This window comes from Euprymna scolopes, chromosome 29 (assembly GCF_053919585.1).
Source record: "Euprymna scolopes isolate OS-2025 chromosome 29, ASM5391958v1, whole genome shotgun sequence".
Lineage (NCBI taxonomy): Eukaryota > Metazoa > Mollusca > Cephalopoda > Sepiida > Sepiolidae > Euprymna > Euprymna scolopes.
In genome coordinates, this window is record NC_136510.1 from 52174291 (window position 1) to 52197594 (window position 23304).

General features: G+C 35.0%; 1 protein-coding gene across 12 annotated transcripts in view; it reads right to left on the reverse strand.

Annotated features, from left to right (window-relative positions):
* The window catches only part of LOC145252651 (cleavage and polyadenylation specificity factor subunit 5-like), a 506089-nt gene that overhangs the window by 475007 nt on the left and 7778 nt on the right, over positions 1-23304 (reverse strand). For all 12 annotated transcript variants that reach the window (XR_013863643.1, XR_013863642.1, XM_080112396.1 and 9 more), the window contains exon 2: positions 7251-7451. Coding sequence is in view for 10 of the 12 variants with exons in the window: in XM_080112396.1 (XP_079968522.1) it covers positions 7251-7451 (201 nt within the window). In the remaining 2 variants the exon portion in view is untranslated. The remainder of the gene's footprint in view (positions 1-7250; positions 7452-23304) is intronic.

Consider the following 23304-nt stretch of genomic DNA (forward strand, 5'->3'; position numbering starts at 1 on the left):
AATAAACATTTTATTCATAATTTTGTTGCAAACATGAAAAAAAAGTCTCATTCATATATTGGTAAGTTATCTATAAAAGTGAGAATGTGTGTGTGTAAGGCCAACTCTCAAACTATACTCAAATTTTTGATCTACAGACTTGAAATTTGGTATATAAGATATTCAGACATGTGGAAAATTTTAATTAGTTCTCATCCAGAAAAAGGGGCTGCTAAGGGGTCAAAATTGAAAAATTGGTATTGGGGGGGGGGCATAGTATTTTTATCTGTCAACTGTTTCACGACTGCGCAAATTGTTCATATGACAGTTTCCTTATGTTAAGAAAAAGTTTGAAAACACTTTTTAAGATTGTGGCAAGCTGGCCTAATGGTTATCATATTTGACTCACTGTCTTTAGGTTTTGGTTTCGATCTCAAGTATTTTTTTTTTTTTTTTTACTTACAAGTGAACTGCTTAAAAAAACAATACTCGCATGTATGTCTCAGTTTCTTTCCATTTTTTTTTATTTTTATTTTTTTTTAAAAAGGAATTAATGTTATGTTTAATGCTAGGCAATGCCAAGTACAAATTCATCTTTGAAATATAACCATAAAGAAAAGAACATCAATTTCCCTTTTCACTTGCAATTTAGAAATAGATCATAGCTTGTTGAAAGTCCTTAAAAAGAAAGGAACATTTGATCATAAATGCTAAATATTTTTCTAAGAAACAAAAAAAATATTGCAAAACAGAACTATTTATTATATTAAAATCAAAGCAATAATTGAATTAAAAACAAGTTAATTAAATTTTTATTTTCAAAACCAATATGTAAATTGCAACATCTCAGTAATAAAAAATAAAAATTTTAAAAATGGTGCATTTATTTGTGTAAAGTTGAATTTACTTGAAATATAGCATGTATGAAATTAATTCAATTGATCAAAATGAAAATATTCCACTTTTACTAGCACAGTTGTCAAGGGTTAGAGTAAAGAATAGTCTAAAGTATGATAATAACAGCCAATTTCTTAGAACAACAAAGTCACTTCTGGAGTTAGTAATACACAAGTTAAAAAAGAAAATGTGTGCAATTCCTTGTTTGAAGTTCTATTTCAAATATTTTTGTTTATTAATGATCAAGAAACACTGCAACAAAGTTTGGTCGGTATTGTTTGGTACACCTGCAATTTACGGACCATGCTAATTTTTTTGGAGATAGGATTTTCAAGTTTGATTCAATTTTTATGATACGTTTTGTTTATTAAATTGTTACATGAACGTACAGAATAGTTAAAGACGCTACTCCCTATGTTAAAGAGTTTCTAAAAAAAATGTTATTTCAGCATGATCATTCAACTGCGGAAGTTTCTATTATTTTACTATTACATGGAAGTCAAAAAACGTCAAAATATTAAATATCGTTTTCACATCTCTGGACAGGAAGTAGGTAACTGATCCCTTGCTTTAAATCAGTTTTTTTTTTTTGGTTTTGTTTTTTTTCACAAACTGTTTACATTTAATCACCTGTAAAAAACAAAATGTATGATAGCAAATATCTTTCAGTGTTAGTTCTGTAGATCTTTCTGGCGCCATCAAAATTCCTAACGATTTTGTTTGATATCTTTTTACCAAAAGAATTTGTATCAACTGCTCTTTTTTGTGTGACCAGAACCTTCCTTATAATTTTATTTTTCCTTTTTTTTTTTTTTTTTTTTATCTAATTTGAATGTCTTCTCCCTCATCTTAATTTAAAATTAGGTTTTATATTAAAATACTTAAAATGTATTTTTTGAAGAATATGGTATATTGTTTATTCTGTGCAGTTAAAATAAAACTAAATGCATAAATTTATGCATAATAGTCTGTTATTTTCTTAATGTAGTACCTTCACGATCACTCTAATTTTAGAAAATACAAACAATAAAAAGCTATTTAAAAAAAAAAGAAAAAAAAGTTTTTACATTTATAGAAGTGTCTTATACTTACAATACATTCTGTTTGTCTTGGGAAATTTTAACAATTTTGAAATCTTTACATGGTCACAAAAGAATGTTCTTTCTAGAATACAAACAATTTTATCTTAAAAATATAAAGGCATTAAAATCACCAATTTGTAAAAATTAATTTTTAGCTCTAATTTTATTACAAAAAAGAAAAAGTGAAATTGAGATGAATTTCCCACCATGGGAAGAAAGGGAAGGGCATTATTTCCCCTTTATGTGAACAAGGCAAAAAAACTCCCCACAACTCCAATCAATTTCAAATGAAAATCAAAATTAAGAAATTCAAGGGTAATGTGACAGGAAGTCATTCTTTGATGAAATCAAACAAAAATTCCATAATTTCCCTACCCAATCATAAAGCATTAAAACATTTCAGTTTTCAGAGAAAAATCATAAAAAGGAAGACAAGACAAAGGAAGAACAGAGAAAAATATGAAAAAAGATAAAGCAAGAAAAATAGAAATAAAATATAAACAAATAGAAAAAAAAAGAGATAAACCAGCAATTTAACAGAAATAAACTTTTTACTTGTTTAAAGCAAAACAGGATTCTGCTAAACTCACATCTCTGCTTAAGAATTGAAAACTGAAATAAATTTAAACATTCAATTTTTTTATTTATTATTATTACTAGTAAGAATTCCAAGTGTTGCTTGGAAATGATTGAGGACCTGTGCACTCCTGCTCTGAACTCTAAATCCATTATTAATATTTTTAATTCTAATTTATTTTAGACTGAAGTATAACCCAAACACTTCCAATTTGCAACGGCTTCTGTTGCATAACTGGGCCCTGATCAGGCGTATGGCAGTAACTAGATAAGAGAATCCTTCAGAAGTTTGGTATTGGTGAGATTTTGTATGCCTTACACACTCAGAGGGTTTGGCTATGTAGAGCATGTCACCTTCTACATCAATTCAGTAACTCATGAATATCCCAAGCATGAGTGTGTGGAAGACCAAGGAAAAATCTGGCTTGAGTGCATACAAAGTGACTTGACTGTAACATGACTGATATCAATGCTTTAGATTGAATCGTATAGAAAGCAAATGCTAAATGTTGCCCACCCTAGAGTCCAAGACACTCATAGCATCTTAACGAAAACCAGATGATAATGGGGGATGAGAAGAGAGAGTGTAAAAACATATGGTTCCTAATTCAATCTTGGATCTTCATACGACTATAGGACATGAATTGCTACAACTATTGTATAAGAATCAAGAAATGTTACCCCCAGCCATTCATTTATTCTATGCAAATTCATTGAAAGGAAAGATATACAAGATGATAAACATATTTTTAAAGGAGTATAGCAATTAAGAGAAAACTATTTTTAACATACTGAATACCTTGCATCTCTAACTCAAGGACAGACAAGATTCATTGTAAATGAGGGAGGTTTGTAGGAGGAGGGGGAGGGGGCAGAAACAGGCATTGTCAGTGCTGAACTAAAAATCAAATCCACCTTAACATTTAAAATGATTACTTTTACAGGCTTTAGGGTATGCTGAAAACGAATATTGCATTTAAATTTTCTGCAAATAAGTAGTTTTCCGGGTATTAAGCAATGTCATTTATGTTATCGCTGGTGGCCATCTTGGTACGCATGAGCACGCAAACGTAACCCACAAGAAACTATGCGCAAACGCACGTACCAAGATGGCCACTAGCAATAACGTAAGAAGTGACATTGCTTAATATTCAGAAAGCTACTTATTTGTGGAAAATTTAAATGCAATATCCGTTTTCAGCATACCCAAAAACCTTAAAAGGTAGTCATTTTAAAGAAAAATGTTAAGGTGGAAACAAGGTAAAAATTTACAAAATGCATCACAATGAAATTCATTATCGAACCGCCTAATTATTATTTAGATATCCTCAGTAAAAAAAAAAATTTTTTTAAATGGTCTTGACAATGAGTTAAAAATAAATTCAAGTTTCACAATATATTTTATTTAATTGTTAGGTGAAAGTACAGAATAGTTAACAAAACACCCTTCCTTCTCCATGTTGGTTGTTTTACAGTATATCAATCCTTTTCAGGTTATTTAATGCCGAATCCAGTGATTTTGAATAAAAATTTTTTAACAGAATATTTTTTTTTTCCAAGTCGGTTTCTATTTAACCCATAGTTGGAACCCTAACAGGTACTACCACTCCGGGTCAGAGTGGACCTGGGAGCAATGGCACCTAAAGGGTGGCTCCACACTCCCTAAAGCCCACAAACTGGGGCCTCACCATTAGATATAGTTTAATGTCATAGTTAGGACCTCCCCATGTTAAGAATGGGTTTCTAAATGTTATTTCAGCATGGTAGCATAAGTGCACAAGTACCTTTTATTGTAATGTTTCTTTTGTTTTACTACTAAAAAACAGTTCTACCTTAAGTACAAGTAAGAAGTTATAAATACCATGATAACAGAAACGTATGTACTTAATACATTTTGTTTTTTTTAAGACTTTTAGTACATGTGTACTAAAAACGTTAAAAACAACAAAATAGTATTGTTTGGAAACCAAATTTGAAAAACTTGAAAATAATTTTTTTAAATTGACAAACTCAGAATAAAAAATGAAACTGATTTTTTTTTTGCTTTCGTTTTGAAAGCAGAAAAGTTTTTTTTATTTTTAAGAGAATACAAATGAAACTTGTTAATGCACTGACTAAAGTCAGCGCATAGCAAGCCGTTTTCCCCCTTAGGTGGATTTAAATTTCTATAAAAGATAATATTTTAAAGAAATTTCCGCACAATAATTATCAAATACTTACACATTATACATGAAAATAATTCTGAAACTATTATCTATATGAAAATGGATGATAAAATCCAATTTATCTATATGAAAATGGATGATAAAATCCAATTTATCTATATGAAAATGGATGATAAAATCCAATTTATCTATATGAAAATGGATGATAAAATCCAATTTATTTATCAATTTTGAAATATTCTTTTTCAACTTTGCTCGATCGTAATTTTGCTTCCTGTGGTCGTAAAAATATAAATCAAAGTCCAATAGAGATGAACTTCTATGTTTATATAGCCTGTAAAATTTCAGTCATAACCAATCAAATTTGACCCCACGCATGTGTATCCAAACACAACATATGAACTGTAAACATTGAAAAAACAGTTTCCCTTTTTGTTGTCGCCATTTTTTACCGTTATTTCATTTTTAACTTGGAGCATAACATTGAATGCATAAAAAATAAATTAACATCATTGGAATGCTTATTCTATTCTCTTTCCATCAATGTAATTCTTTTAAAAATTGACAAAAAAAAAAAAAGGACTTGTTGAAGCACATTAGATATGTAATATTACCGATGTTCACGAAAATACAGCATACGCTTGTAATGCTAATATATATATAAACTTTTAATACTTCAAAAGTTAACCAACAAGAAAAAAAAATATTTTTTAAAAAGTTCAAACTTAAAGAATTTAAAATGTTTAGCTGAACATGTAAGGAAAATATGCAAATTAATATGTTCAGTCTTAAATAATGCTTCATTTTCACTCTTATTTACCACTAGCAGTTCAGCCCAGTTTCGCTGGGGCCCTATGTACTGTTCATAACTTTATGTGCATATATATATATATATACAAGTTTGACTCATGTCCAGGTAACCTACATCTAAAATTTCAAGTGTTTAGACCCAAAATTGGCAGAGTCTGCAACGGTTAACTCTTTCAACTGACTTCTTGGCAGCCAAATTTTCACCCAAAAACTGATTAAAAAGCTTGATATATGTCTGAATACACTTTATGTAAAATTTCAAATGTTTATACAAAAAAAAAAAAAAAAAATCGCCGAGTAATTTGGTAGAGACCGCAGAGGTCAAATTTTTAATTTGACCCCAATTTTAACCCTTAACATTTCTTTTGGGCTCAAATCAAATTAAAAAGTTTGATCCATGTCCAAGTAACCTACATCTAAAATTTCAAGTGTTTAGACCCATAATTGGTGGAGGAGTTTGGTAGAGTTTTCAAAGGTCAAATCATTGAACTTTGACCCCTTAACAGCCAAATTTCTGGCCGAAAACCAATTAAAAAGATTTTCCCAAATCTGAATACCCCTTATTTCAAATCTTGAGTCTGTAGACTGAAAATTGACAGTAGTTTGGTAGGAAAATGTAAATACACAGAAAATTTCACTTTTATAGATACGCACATATATCACAGTTTTGTAAGATACAATATTGTCCTAAATTGCATCAAATACTACCAAGTCAAACAACTTTTGTATATATTATTTAACTGGAATTCATTAAGATGAGTATTATTTGTTTATTTAAATATTGCAGACGTATCCTCATCCTAATTGTTGTTTCACAATGTTTTAGCCAACTATTTCTCTGGCCTTCATTGGGTGGCACAGTGGATAAAGATGTTGAATCTCTCTGGTTCCAGGTGAGACATATTTTATTTTAATTGAAATTCATTGAGATGAGTATTATTAATTTATTTATTGTGGACAATTATCCTCATCTTTTATTAGTTGTTTCACAACGTTTCGGCAAACTATTTCTCTGGCGTGGTAACCGCGACGAATAGGAACTCTGAATCTTCTGACTGCAATTACTGCCTTCCATAGTTGTCGTCTCACCACATTTTTGGTCAGGTGAGACTTGTCTGAAGATAGCGGTTTCAATCCTACCCAAAGCCCGCCAGAGGCTTACTTGGCCAAAAACGTGGTGAGACGATATGGATGGCAGTAATTGCTGAGAATGCAGTTAGGAGATTCGGGGTTCCTATCCCGTCGCGGTTACCACCTAACGAAGGCCAGAGGAATAGTTGGCTGAAACGTCATGAAACAACAACTAAGAAAGATGAGGATAATAGTCCGCAATAAATAAATTCATTTTTGCATAAGTTGTTTGTGATCCACAAATAATTTTAAAATTTTTTATTTTATACTGTTTTTTGGCCATGAAAAAGAAAAAATGCATTTTTTAAGTGATCATTCGAGGAAAATAAAAGTACACTCCTACATTAAGAGTATAAATCTGGGACAGGGGGATCCAGGGCCTAGCTAAGATTCAGAAAGAGTATGTATGTGGTGTAGGAGGGAGGCTATACTTATACCTTAGCATAATCATCTCCCATAGATTAAAAAAAAAACAATCTAAAGAAATTTTTTTTTTTTTTTTTTTAAACTGTTAAACCAGAATTTCTTTGAAATAAAAATTAAAAACCAAAGTCAGAGGAGGAGGATGCAACATATCCTGGGGAAAATGTTGCATAAAGCAAAAACTCACAGTTTGAAAAACGTGGTTCCTAACTGCAAAAGAAGGACATGCGGAAGGCCATGTTCGTGAACAATCAAAACACCTTCCACAGATCTTCTCATTCCAATCTTCTCAAATTCTTCTCTCATCCTCTGGAATCGTGCGGGGACGGAACCATCCTTCTCATACAGTGGTTCCTTCGTACCAAATGTATAGTTGGTTAACGGGTATCTGAGAAACAAAAGAAAATGCAGAATGTGACTGTTACATCAAAGGGAAATTTATCTTTTCAAATTCTATATTAATATGCAAATATATCTTAACCTTGAAGTATTATCATAAAACAGATACTACACTATGTGCCATCTGAATTGAACATCAAAAGACTATAGAAGTAATGTAATGATATACCTTTTGTTTACCAAATTTCCATTAGTATTAAAATGTACGACTTTTCCTCATCTGCATTAATTTTAGCATTATTTTTATATTTTATTCCAGAGAAAAAAAATGGTTAACTGCCCTAAAATGCAGACAGGGTGGGGGGTGGGGGGATCATTTTGCGTTAAATTCATATGCAAAACTGATCCTTCACCCTAAATTATTTCCCCTCTTCAAGTTCTGTAGGGTATCCACACAATCTCTTCAAAAGTAACATTTTTTTTTTGGTGGTGGACGGAGGAGGAACAAAGGGTGGTAATTTCTAAAAGCATCAACTGGTGTTTTCATTTTTTTTTTTTTTCTTTTAAATTAGTTGAAATCAGTTTTTGTTTGAAGTATGCTCAGAGTTTTTGAGGTTTGTTTTTTGTTATTTTTTATTTTTTGTTGTTTACAAGGGTGTCACCACCTATCAATGCCTGAAGGCTACTCGAAGATAAGGGTTACTGAGTGTAGAGTGGTCACCAAGATGACGGCATAGTGATCATTATTGGTGGAAATTGGGTAGAATTGGACAATTCTAAAGGGACAGATCAACAAGAACTTGTTTAGATTTGATTTAAATGTGGTAGTCAGCAGAACAGAGTTCCACAGATGGAAAATTTTAAGAAAGAAGCTTTGTTCATGGAATTTACGTTTACATTTACACACAGAGAGTGGGGGGGGGTTAATAGTAGTTGAGGCTAGACGAGTGGTTTTTGTTAAAGTTTGTGGTGAGGAGGGAGTGGAGATGCCCATAGCTGAATACTTGCCATGAAAATAATAGAGCAGAGCTAGGCTTGCAACATCTCTTCTGTGGAAGGAAGAGAAAAGAGGGTCACCTACTACGTTTTAGAGCCGGTTTTGAACTCTTAAGGCTTCTCCCAAGATGTGGCAACAGTACTCCATTTTAGGATGTATTTAGAGATAGAGGATTGTGTTGAGAGTGTAATAAAAACTTTAAAACTGTTTAGTCCTAGACATAAATAAGTGAAAAGAAATACATGGCTTTTAGCAAGAGAAAGACCCGAAGTGAGGGTGAGAAAAGAGGGAACAAAACGTAATTCATTTTATGAATCAAGTTTTTTACCTCTAAATACTTATCAAGGCCCAGGGGGCACTCGAGGACAAGGGTTAATAAGTACACAGTAGTCAATTGGACAATATCATAGTAATCATTAGTAGTTTTAAAAATATTCTTTTCCTTTCCATAATTAAAACTTATGTTTTCTAAATAACAAAAATAAAATGTGCTTCCGGGTTGCACTTGCTCAAACTACTGCATTTATATTTGCTCTCTCACCTGCACAACAGCGGAATTACTATCTTTAAAAGCATATCCGAGAAAATTGACCACGTCCTATCTGCTTATCCTTCAGCTAATATTCATATCTGTGGAGACTTTAATGTTCACAATGTGGAATGGTTAACTCACTCAAACAAGACCTATGATGAGAGGGAGATTCTGTCATGATCTCTCCATTGTTTATGACCTCACTCAGATTGTTCACGAACCCATTCGTGTGACCAATACTGACAGCCAGTATGCAAGTCTCCCAGACCTTTTTCTCACAACTTGCCCTGAACTGTGTTCAGCTTCCGTTGTGTCTCCACTTGAATCTTCCGACTACTCTGTTGTATCAGTTAAGACAAAAATGAATTGTAATAAATCCTCAGATGTACCTCTCCATTGTACAGTATATAGATACTCTATGGTTGACTGGGATAGCTTCCGTACATTTCCCTGTTTAAAAAGGATGTGTCCTCTATAGTATTAAACCTGTAGGTATAGACCATTTCATACCCTTGAAAAAATTCCAGCAAAAACCTAACAGTCAGCCGTGGTTCTCTCTAGAATGTGCTGCTGCCATTGCGCACAGAAATCACTTCTATTGCTTCCAATGTAATAGATCTACTGAGACTAAAGCTGCTTTCAGGACTGCCAGCAACAACTGTAAGAAAGTAATAAAGAACGCAAGAGAGTTGTATGCTCAGTCCGTCAAGTCACAAGTAGCTTGAGCAGCTGCTTGGTTCCCACCAGTTTTGGCAAATAGCAAACAGGATCCTGAACAGAAGCATGTGCTCTATCCCAACTATCATCAATGGACCTGAGGTAATCTCGTCAGCATCAGACAAAGCCAAACTCTTTGCCAAGAACTTTGCAGCTAACTACCTTTTGTGACCAAGGCCGCCAACCCCCAATATTTCCTCCTGTATCAGAAAACATGTCAACCTCCAATATTTCCTCCTGTATCAGAAAACACGCTATGTGATATATAAATATCTGTACGTGATGTTGCCAAGCTAATTAAAAACCTTGATTCCAGTAAAGCAACCGGCCCCGACGGTATTCCAATTCTAGTACTCAAAAGACTTCAACCAGAACTAGCACCCATACTTACAAAACCGTTTAAACGTTGTCTTGAGTAGAATTGCTTCCCATCACCCTGGAAAATCTCATCAGTATGCCCTGTATTTAAGAATTCAGGTGATGGCTCATCTCCCTCTCAGTACAGGCCACTAAGTCTCCTGTGCGTCATGAGTAAGTTGCTAGAATCTGTTAAATAGAGAAGTAATCAACCATCTCAGCAAAAATAACCTTAGTGACACACAATATGGTTTCCGTTCTGCTAGATTTACAACAGATGTGCTTACAGTTATATCTCATAGGATTAGCGAATCTCTCGACTGAGGCTACCTTTCTAGGGCAATTGCTCTTGACATATCAAAGGCCTTTGATAGAGTATGGCATAAAGGTTTTCTTCACAAGATCTCCAGTTACGGTATAGCTGGAAATGTCTTCTCAATTATTAAATCATTTCTCTCTGATAGGTTCAAGTAGTGGTTGATGGGCAGAAATCAGAAGCTCTCAGTATTAATGCTGGAGTTCCTCAGGGGTCCATCCTTGGCCCAACTCTCTTCCTGATCTACATTAATGATCTTCCAAATCACATACATCATTTGTAGACATTTATGCTGATGACACTACCATCTATGGTAGCACATCTAAGACAGTAAACAACCAAGTTCTCTCAGATTCTCTCTCTGCTCTTGAGCACGTGGTACAATGGGGAAAGAGGTGGTTCGTTACTTTTAATGCATCTAAAACCAAGCTTTTATCTTTACATCATCAATGTTCTGATCCCCATCTGGCATCAATTGAAATGAATGGCTCTAGTCTTGGCAAGGCCTCATGTTTTGACAAGCTTCTAGGCTTGACCTTCACTCCTGATCTTAAATGGAACATATACATTAAATCCGTTGCCAAGGCCACTGGAAAAATGGTGGGATCCTTCTATCGATCCAGTAGATCGATCACTGCTGCTGCAATTCTCTATCTATATAAGAGCCAGGTACATCCCAGGATGGGGTACTGTTGCCACATTTGGGCAGGAGTTGGTAGAAAGGACTTATCCTGCCTTGATAGAGTTCAAAATAGACTTCGTAGCCTCATAAGGGATGTCTTTTCTCTTCTATGCAACAGAAGAGATGTTGCGAGTTTGTCTCTTCGTTATCGTTATTTTCATCGCAAGTGCTCGGCTGAGCTCCAATCTATGGTCCCACCTCCCTCACCAAACTTTCACAGAAACATTCGTCTAGCAGAAAACTATCACTGATTTCCTCTACTCTTTATCTGTACCTAAATCTAAACTGATTCGATGAGCAAAGCTTCTTTCTTAGAACTGCACACTTCAGTTTTCCTGCTTTCCAGCAATATGGTTGTCATCAAGTCTAACGTAAACAAGTTTTTGATGAACCGTTCCATATAAGTTAAATTTCCATTACTAACGATTACTACTGTATACTCTTTAACCCATATCCTCGAGTGGCCTCTTGACCTTGATAAGTGGTGATGCCTATGTAAAAAAAAAAAATTTTTTTAAATAATGATGAATACTTATGTTCGTAAGTTAGTTGAACGTTTTGTTTACAGATTTTTTTTTGTGCATCTTGGCACACAAAAATTCTCATGTTTATATGCAGTTGTCACTTCTTTCGATTCATGCATAAAAAGTTTGGTAAATTTTTACATGATCCAGCATCGGTTAACCCATCCCCCCCCCCCCAAAAAAAAACTTTTTTTTTTTGTCTAATATGTTTAAACGGCTTTTATAAATAATTTGAAAGGAGAAATTTGGAGAAAAAAAAATACAATAAAAAAAATATAAGTTATTAAATTTACCAAATTTTCATTACTAATGATTACTATATTGACCAACTTCTACTGTACACTCTTTAACCCTTATCCTTGAGTGGCCTCTGGGCCTTGATAATGTGGTGATGCCTTTGTAAAAAAAAAAAAAAAAAAAAAAAAAATTTAACATTTTAGAGTGGGGGATCACTTTTCTATATAAATTTAACAGACCATCCATAAGAAAAAAAAAATTATGGCAGAACTTTAAACCAATTGTCCACCCTTTAAAATCATAAACAATATTTTCAAGAGTAAAAAATATGCTCGTTTAAAAGTAATTAACATTGAAAAATCTTTAAAAAAAAAAAAAAAAAAATTTTTTTTTTTTTTTTTTTTTTTTTTTTTACACAAACTGAGAATAATCCTTGCTTCCAATTCTAAACAAATTAGAATTTGTTCTGTTATTGTTTATATTTTTTCTGTGTCAAAAATAATGAAAAGATGTCTATCCTTGGTGGAGGAAGTAAATTTTTTTTTAATAAATTGTCAACATGAATTAATGGTATTTCTTGTTTTTCCAAGTTGGAACATTTGGAATTTTCTCTTAAAAAAAAAAAAGACAGAACCAAATCAATCGAGAATGGTTGGCTAAAAAAAAAAAAAATAAAAATAAATAAATTCACATGGGATGAAACAAATCGACATCCAAAATGAGAGGAATTCTTTGCAGTAGTAGCCAAAAGCTAGTCTTATATGAAAAATATAATTTTCTTCTATGTTAAACTTTCTGGTTCTACCTTCTTTAGCATTTAACAAATTCCTACTTCATTTTATTTTGCCAAATTTTATAATGTTGAATCCTCTAGTAACTCAATGAGTTTATCTGTAAACAAAACGTTCAACTAACTTACGAACATAAGTATTCATCATTATTTAAAAAAAAATTTTTTTTTTTTTTTTTTTTTTTTTTTTTTTTACACAGGCATCACCACTTATCAAGGTCAAGAGGCCACTCGAGGATATGGGTTAAAGAGTATACAGTAGAAATTGGACAATATAGTAATCGTTAGTAATGGAATTTCGGAGACTTTGTTGTTGGATTTAGGCCATCTTGTTTGACTGAAAATACCTTGGTGTACTTCTATTACCTACACACCAAGCTATTGGAGGAGTTGGTGGGGGTGCTCCATCTGGGGCTTACTTCAGGGCTCACTTAAAGAACCAACAAAATATTTTGCAGTTTCTTTTTATTCTGGTTTTGGAATGAACATAAGTTTATTATATATAGTTTTTTTCTCACCAGAGTTTTTTTTTTGTTCTTTTTGTTGGGAGTGTGTAAAAAAATTTTTTAAAATAAAGCGGAGCGAAGCTTGCGTTGGGCGAGGCCAACCGACTGGGGATAAACGAACCAACATGAATGAAGCAGGGCAAACGGTATTGATGGTCAAAGGGGTGGAAGTAATTTAAAAACAAAACAGGTTCTATTTTCATGGAAAGTGTTCGACTGAGCTTCAGTCTATGGTACCCCCTCACCAAACTTTCACAAGAAACACTTGTCTAGCTGAAAACACTATCAATAATTCCCCCTACTCTTTATCTGTGCCTAAACCTAAATGTAGATTCCATGAACAAAGCTTCTTTCTTAGAACTGCACACCTGTGGAATTGTCTTCTGCTTTCCGGCTGACTACAATATGGTTGTCTTCAAGTCTAACATAAACAAGTTCTTGATGAGCCGTTCCTTATAAGTTAACAAATTTACCGAATTTCCATTACTAATGATTACTATATTATCCAATTTCTACTGTACACTCTTTAACCCCTTATCCTCGAGTGGCCTCTTGGCCTTGATAATGTGGTGATGCCTGTGTAAAAAAAATCATTCTCTTCTTGGTCGAGATTTTGTTATAGTCACGACCAGACTAGGCAACTGACCATTTGAAGTTTGCTCCTGCAAACATTTTGATACTAGTTACCAAACCCTGTTGGGCAGGTCACTTAAAGAGTATTTATTTTTTGCAACCCGGACTGTTGCCTATTCACCTTGGAGTATCGCCCTTCAACCCTTTTTTTTTTTTTTTTGCCAAAACATAAAATCCAGCTGTAACAAATAATTGATAATAAAAAAACATGCATGCGTATCAAGTACATGCAAGTTTATCCACACACACACACACACACACACACAATAGAGGAATTACATTACGTTTCACACACAGTGACATAACAAATAGTCTGGAATGTTCTATATAAGCTTTTAACTGCGAAATCAAATCAATCCAGAATGCAGTTCTACGAGTAAACATCATCACTGCCCCGACTCCATCTTGTGGGACGTTAAATCATCAACATGCCTCACGCACCTAAATTCTCAGCATGAAAAGTTCACCTATCAAACAAGAATTAACGCTTTTAAGCAAATTATTTCAAACTGCTGTTTTCATATGTAATGAATACGCACATGCGCACTTAAGCAATTAATGATTTTCTTTTCCCTCCAGAAAAGAACCATGTGTTTCTCTTTGTTCACAAAAATCTGTAATCATAACTGGTTGACATTCACCGATGCCTGGTATCACAGTCGTGATGTTTCCCAACCCCTAACAATAAAAAGGTTGTTTAACGTCAGACACAAAAGAACCACATGCTGACTTCGACTGACTGGTTTTGGCACAAAGTGCCCTTTTTATAGGTTTCAAACCAGCTCCAATGAAAGCCGTCAGAAAAAATATTTTTGAAATTCGCTTTCTTCCTAATCCGATCGGATGAAAAAAAAAAAAAATCTTTCATGTGAGGTGCTTCCGGCTACATCAGTGAAACAAGACAAGTTTTTAGTTTTGTGTACGGACATTGCATGGGTGTAGACAACAGCTGTACGCGCAACTGAACGAAACAAGAACTTATAACCATTTTTGGTCCAGAAACAAGTTATTGTGTCTAAAAAAATTATATATATATATATGAAAAAAAGTAATGCGTTACCATGCCAGCTACACCCTTTTTTTCATTCAATTTTGGGGCACATATGGAAAAATCCAAAAGCCCTTAATATCTTTATAAGGCTTCATTTTCGAGAAAATCTGATGCCATTTTTTTATTCCTTGGGTCAAAAAAAACTTACCTGGGTGAATTTTTAGGATCATACTATCTTTCAATTAGAAAATATTAAAAAAATTGACATCACAAAATTGTTGCCCAGGTATCGAATCATGCAACTAATACCAAAACAAAATGCTCTAAATCGGAAACCGCTTGGAGTTATGTGCTCAAATTTTCAGGATTTCTGAGTTCCTATATTGTCTATCTGCAGTGCAAACTATAGCAAGATCTGGATATGGGTTTCAAAATTCCATATTTCTGAACGATTTGACATGGAATGACCCACACACCAATATAATACATCATCATCTATGATAAGTTGCGTCCCACGTGCTACGAATGAAATCATAAAATAATTTCGTTTCAGTTTGCTGTAGTTTATCAGTCAGTTTCATATGGACACAGGTAACATGACAAATCTGTGGCCATCAACAATGTGCCAAAAACGGGATTATTTGTTTAAAAAACAAAAATAAGACTTCGGACTTGAAAACAAAAAAAATTAATAGTTATTAAACAACGGATCCTATGTGCATCAGTTGAAGTAAATTACTTTGATATAAAAAAAAAAAAAAAAAAAAAAAGGTTTGTGTTACTATACACAGATTCGAAAAAAAATTCAAATCTATATATCTATAAAAGGGAAAGTGTGTGTGTGTGTGTGTGTACATTTCCCTACACAATAACTATCAATTTTCAGTCTACAGACTCGAAATTTGATATATAGGGTATTGAGATTTGGGAAAGTCTTTGTAATCTGTTTTCGGCCAGAAATTTGGCTGTTAAGGGGTCAAAGTTCAACAATTTGACCTTTGAGAACTCTACCAAACTCCGCCAATTTTTGGTATAAATTGAAATTTTAGATATAGGTTTCTTGGACATGGATCTAACTTAATTTGAGCCAAAAAACAGGAAATGTTAAGGGGTCAAAGTTAAAAAAAAAAATTGACCTCTGCAGTCTCTAGCAAATTACTCAAACAATTCCTGGTCTAAACATTTGAAATTTTACATAAAGGGTATTCAGAGATAGGGCAAGCTTTTTAATCAGTTTGGGTTGAAAATTTTAGCTACCAATATATAAATGTATGCATGTTTGCATGTCTGCCTAAAACTTTCGACAGGGGCGACGGATTTTCACAAGATCAGTATCGTTTTGAAACTCGATAGTGCAGACGACAAATACCGAAAAATTGGCTAAAAACATTAATTTCTTCACCCTCAACTGGGTACTTTTCTACAGGGAAGGGTCGCTTTTTTCGCCAATATTTTCAAAAGTCATCCCCCTCTTTTCGATTCTAGTCTTAATTTAAACCTACGTCACTTCCGGTTTGACGGTGGTCATAACAGCAAAGACCTCGCGTTTTTTTTTCACATTCTTTTCCTTCTTCACGGTACGGGTTCGAGCCTGCCTTCCTATTACCACCTTTTTTTTTTTTTTTTTTTTGCTCAACACACCGCTAAACACCTGGGCAACACCGGACACCCATGTTAGTATACAACAAATAAATGTTATAAGTTACTCATCTACCTATCTGCAGGTCCTGGATATGACAAACTATATCTGATGGTGAGGCCCCAGCGTCACATCACGTGACCTCCTTGTTTACCTTAAATACCCTCTTCATATGAAGAGTCGGGTTTGTCTAACAACTCGCTACACTTCGACGTCTCGTCTCTGGCATAAACTGTTCTCCTGTGAATTATTGTTGAAACCTGCCTTATCCCCGGAAAGGCATCTGACCACATACATACGTGGTGGCAGCGGCCAAAAATTCAAAAGAATTCAGCCTCCCTCAATAATACGTTTTACAAACGGAAGCAAATAAGTGCCCATTGACTAGGGGTCGGTGTACGGTAAGACTTTCTACAAAAAAAAAAAAAAAAAAAAAAAACACACCACATTTCTATTAGTAACATAACATACATACGTATGTTCTTGTCGCACGAATCTTACCTTAAGCTTAAAGAATTAATTTAATCAGACTGTTTCTTCACTTTTATTTTCTTTCAGATATTGATAGAAAATAACGGATGCCATTTGTTAATTCAAAAGTTTCTTTGCTAAACTTTTAAACTATTGAAAGGACGAAAGTAACAACAACAAAAAAAAAAAAAAAAAAAAAAAAAACAATTTTTACTCTCACTCATATTACAGCAAAGATTATTAGAAATCTGAACTTTTATTTTCGTTTATTTTTTCTAAAAGAAATTGAATTTTTACACTTTTCCCCCCTTGACATTTCTACAAAAAAAAAAAAAAAAAAAAAAAACACACACCACATTTCTATTAGTAACATAACATACATACGTATGTTCTTGCCGAACGAATCTTACCTTAAAGCTTAAAGAATTAATTTAATCAGACTGTTTCTTCACTTTTATTTTCTTTCAGATATTGATAGAAAATAACGGATGCCATTTGTTAATTCAAAAGTTTTCTTTACTAAACTTTTAAACTATTGAAAGGACGAAAGTAACAAAAAAAAAAAAAAAAAAAAAAAAAAAAATTTTTACTCTCACTCATATTACAGCAAAGATTATTAGAAATTTTAACTTTTATTTTTCGTTTATTTTTTCTAAAAGAAATTGAATTTTTACAATAGTCGATTTAATTATATGTTGTTGTTCTTATAACAACACACCTTTGAGTGAGTAAAAAAAAAAAAGTCTCCACCCTGATCTTTGATTAAAGTTTTCTACGGCTATTTTTTCAACTTGTTCAATTTCACAGTGATTAATTTGGAAACTTTTAAATTAAAATTAAAATAAAAGGATGTCTGCCTTCAGCACTAAACAAAGAATCCTCACTGAACACGAATCAAGAGGCTCGCTCGAAGCCTGGTGTGAGCAGTTATTATACCATATCTCAAATGAAGATAAATTCGAACGCTATTTGGAGGACCTAAAAACCTGGTGCAGTGTCGCAAGTGGCATCCCCCACAGAGGCTTCATAACCGATGAACAAGAGGTTAATGGGAAAAGATTCTCGGCGGAAAAAAAAGCCATTAACCTAAAAGTACTACTCGGCTTTATAAGCATCCATGCCCCTGTTGTTAGTAGTACCTTCGTAAAAGAAGAGGCGCAAAGTATTGACGAAATCTTTGATAGACTCCGTCAATACTATGATTGTCGTAAATCCGGTACGACCATAATGAACATGTTTAAATTTAAATGTGGCGCCAATGAAACAAGAGAGGCTCTCTGGGAAAGATGCTACTCATTTATGGAAGACAGCTTGATTACAAAATCTTCAGCCATTAAACATTGCGGATCAAAATTAGAAAACGATGAATGCCTAACCCCTACATTACAGAACATCATGGTGATGATCTGGCTTGATGCAATCCATCGAGAACTACCATCCATTGTTAAACAAAGATTCGCGATCACTCTAAGGGACTCCACTCTATATTCTATTAGGGCGGAGATCAGTGATGCTATACCATCCCTATTACAAGAAATAGGGGACAGAGAAGGGAATATAGCATACTCTTCCATCAACAGAAGTAGAAGATCTGGAAACCAGAGAGGTCGCCTGACAAAAAGACCGAAATGTTGCCTCTGCGATGCAGCAAACAGACCAGGTGCAGAGACTCACTACTTCCAAAACTGCCCTTTTATGCCAACATCAGATAGAAGATTTCTTCGATCTAAAATTACTGATATTGAAATCTTATCGGAATCTGAAGAAGAAGACGAAGACTTCGAGTACCACGAACCCAACAGTAGGATGGTCCGAGTTAAACAACCTCAGAACCCCAAAATCAACAAGGTAGATATTGTATCATCACCGTGTATGGAAGTAGAAACAAACAAAGAAAACTCGATCATTATACTGGACACCGGTGCGGAAACTAATTTAATTAGGAAAAGCGAGGCGAGGCGAGACGTCTAAAACTAAATATCCTGCCCACCATCCACAAAGCTAACATGGCGGACGGTGTCTCCCCCATGGAAATAGAAGGGGAAGTACACTTCAATGTTTCGAGAAGGTGTCCAATCACAAATCAAGCCCACTGCTTTCGCTTCGACGGACTTGTAGTTAAGGACCTGAACTGTGCCATTCTGGGTGGCATGCCATTTATGAACAGGAATGACGTTTACCTTCGCGCAAACACCAACCACGTTTACCTCTGTGATTGCTGTGATTTCAAATACCTCCATATAAAAAGACACGCTAATGTTAAAGCAGCAACTATATTGCGCGTCCCACGACAGACCTGCCTACTACCTGGTTCCAGCGTTGCCTTATCGATACCACCTGAATACCAGGATAAAATAGTTTCAGTAGAACCTAGATGCAATAACAATCAGGATGAATGGATCCAATGTGAGCTAGTGAAACCGGATCATGATATAATAACGCTCACCAACAAGTCCACCATACCCATACTCATCAAACGCCATGAGCAAGTATGTCAGATACGCCACACGACCCAATTATCACTATCCAGTGATACTTTGAAACCGACTCCAATAATTCTTACCAATGATTCCAAACAAACGGACAGGTCAGCAGAAATTTCTGTGGACCCCTCGAACATCCTTAGCCAGGAAGAAAAGACCATCTTCTTCACGACAAATAAGAAATATAATCAGGTATTTTCACCGGTAATCGGATGCTACAATGGAAGATCAGGAAATTTCCAACACAGGATTAATGTTGCCGTATCTCTACCACCACAAAGAAAGGGACGCATTCCATTATATAACCGGACAAATCTAGAGCGACTCCAAACCAAGATTGATGAACTATACGAACAAGGTGTCTTCGTACGCCCAGAAGACATAAACATCACAACGGAATATGTAAACCCTTCATTCCTTGTTACCAAACCTTCAGGAGGCTTCCGGTTAGTGACTGCATTCACTGAACTGAGCCAGTACACCAAACCACAACCTGCTCTCATGCCCAAAGTAGATGACATCATAAGACATATTGCTCAGTTTAAATTCTTAATTAAAACTGACTTAAGTCAAGCATACTTTCAAATACCCTTGGCCAAATCATCAATGAAATATGTCGGCATCTGTACACCATTCCGTGGTGTATATGTTTATACCAGAGCGGTGATGGGTCTTCCAGGCTCTGAATCAGCTTTAGAACAATTAATGTCCAAAGTCCTAGGCGATCTAATGATAAAAGGATCGGTGGTAAAATTGGCTGATGACCTATATGTCGGGGCCAACACACCCCGGGAACTTAACAACGTATGGGAAGAAGTATTACAAACACTACATAAGAATAACTTGAAGTTATCCCCATCTAAAACGGTTTGCTGTCCAACATCGACAGACATTCTGGGTTGGCGATGGACCAATGGAACCCTCAAAGCTACAAGTCATCGTCCAAATACCTTGGCTGCCTGCAATCTCCCTGAAACCATCAAAGAAATGAGATCATTCATAGGATCTTACAAATTCCTAAGTAAAGTTATACCTAAACATTCAGATTTTTTAGCACCTCTAGATAAAGTCTGCGCAATGGGCTCGTCAAACGACAGAATCAAATGGACATCAGATCTGGAAGACACATTCCTCAAAGCCAAAGAACACCTTAAACAAGCCAAAATCCTAACCTTACCTAGAAGAGAGGACCAACTACAGATAATCACGGACGCAGCTACAACCTCTGCCGGCTTAGCGGCATCCCTTTTCGTATTAAGAGGAAACAAACCCCACCTCGCAGGTCTATTCAACGCTCGTAAAACATCCAACCAAGCAGGTTGGCTAGCTTGTGAGTTGGAAGCTCTGGGCATAGCGTCGGCTATCAAACACTTCAGCCCATATATAATTCAATCAGAAAACATCACCAAAGTACTCACGGATAGCCGACCCTGTGTACAAGCATATGAAAAACTCCAACGCGGCGCATTCTCCGCAAGCTCCAGAGTCACGACGTTCCTCAGTGTCATATCTCGATATCCTGTCAAATTATCCCATTTACCAGGTAAAAATAATATATCGGATTACGCCAGCCGAAATCCTATCCATTGCGAAGGAAAATGCCAAATCTGTAAATTCATCAGTGCCCTAGAGGAATCCGTGGTTAGAGAAGTCACCGTAAAAGACATACTAGCTGGTCACTGTCCTATCCCATACATGACTCGCAATACGTGGATTCAAGCTCAACAAGACTGTCCAGACTTACAACAAGTATATCGGCTACTACGCGATGGCAGAACTCCATCTAAAAAGAAGAAAGGGTTAACCACAATTAAAAGGTATTTACAACATTGTAAACTCATCAGCCCCTGCAGATGGGTTAATCATAGTTATGCGGGAAGAAGCCTTACGGCCTGCTAGACAAAGAATCGTCATTCGCCAAGGGGTATTAGATGGACTTTTGGTCGCTCTACATTTACAACTCCAACACGCCAGCAAACATCAGTTAAAACAAATCTTTAATATGGGATTCTATGCACTGGATACAAATAAAGCCATCAATCGCACAGTAAATAGTTGCCACACTTGCGTATCACTAAAGCAGGTACCAAGTCAGTTCAAAAATCAATCGTCAACAAAACCACCTGACAAAATTGGGAGCTGGTACGCTAATGATGTCATCAAACGCGAAGGACAACTGATATTATTAGTTCGAGAAAATGTTTCTTCCTTGACACAGGCAACATTATTACTATCGGAGAACAGTCAATCTCTTAAGGATGGCCTAATCACCACCATATCAAGATTCCGTCCCCCGTCAGGAGATGAAGTAAAAATCAGGGTCGATGGCGCTTCGGGATTTCAAGCCCTACTCACCGATAGTTCACTGGAATCGTTCCATATCAAAATAGAGGTTGGAGAAATAAAGAACATTAACAAAAACCCTATTAGTGAACGTTCAATATCAGAATTCCATACAGAACTATGCAAATTGAAACCAAATGGTGGCAAAATAACAGACACTGAATTGGCCATAATAATTTCCAATATGAACAGCAGATTCAGAGAAAATGGCTACTCTTCACTAGAAATTTGGACAATGAGAGACCAAATCACAGGAGAAAAACTACTAATAGAATACAAAAGCCTGATTGAAGAGAAACACCGAAATAGATTAAAAAGACATGAATCCTCAGCTAAATATAAGGGCCGAGGCAGAACTACCGAAATAAAAACCGATACTAAAGTTGGAGAGATCGTCTATCTATACCAAGATAGAGTTAAAACCAATGCTCGCAACAAATATATGGTGATGGAAGTTGAAGATCAGTATTGTACTGTACAAAAGTTTACAGATAAACAATTTCAGGGAAAAAGATATAAAGTGAAGGTCTGACATTATCAAAGTTGAACAACACCCTAACTACCACACCATTGATCAAAACAATACCGAAAGTGAATACGAAATAGATAGTCCCATACATGTCGAATCCGAATCATCAATAGATGAACAATCAGACTCTTCCAAGCACAGTGACACAGAAAACACACAAGATGACAGTATAGACCATAAAGATCCAACCCAAGAAAACCCCCTGGAAGTAACTCCCGAGGAAATTACTTATACGCGTCGTCCGTCACGGATCCGAAGACGTCCGAAGTTCTTGGAAGAAAATTATATATTATAAATTAGCTCAAACAAGTGCGTAAATTCGGATCATACCCGTACAACACGGAGGAAGAGGAAAGAAGGAAATAAAAGGACTTCGTCACATCACGTGACCTCCTTGTTTACCTTAAATACCCTCTTCATATGAAGAGTCGGGTTTGTCTAACAACTCGCTACATTTCGACGTCTCGTCTTTGACATAAACTGTTCTCCTGTGAATTATTGTTGAAACCTGCCTTATCCTCGGAAAGGCAACTGACCACATACATACGCTAGGTATGTGAAAATGACAAGGCTTTTGCGAGGGTTAAGTGGCATTGGTAACTTGAGTAAGCCGTAATTCTGTGCGCTGAGGTATGTGTCATAAATTTGCCCCTACCACCTATATCCGGGGGGTTAACTACACCGCAGCGATACTGATGAGGTAGCACACATGTTTCGCTACATGCTGGTATTTGAACTATTTCTATACGCTCAGTAGAAGTGTAAAAATTTTTGAAGTGAAGTTTAGTGTCATTTAAATCATCATTATTAGACCTGAAGGTAAGTTATAATAGTTTTGAAACTATATATATTCGTTAATATAGATATTAAACCTTATTTGTGCGAAATATGAAGCCTATATGACTTTACCTTCATTGGTTTTGAGTTTACCTAAAATGTGAAGCCGTTACGAAAATTTTCAAAATTTCACTAACGCCATATCGTTAACCTACGCACTTTGTTTACAAATATTTTCCAACAACGGCAATGACGCCAAACTACGGCTGGCTAAAAAAAATTCTTTTAAATTATTAAAATTTATTTCAGCATAATGAACTTTTAAGATTTAAATTATTTTACTTTCTTTAAACTTAAACATTTCTCCCCGGCAAAATG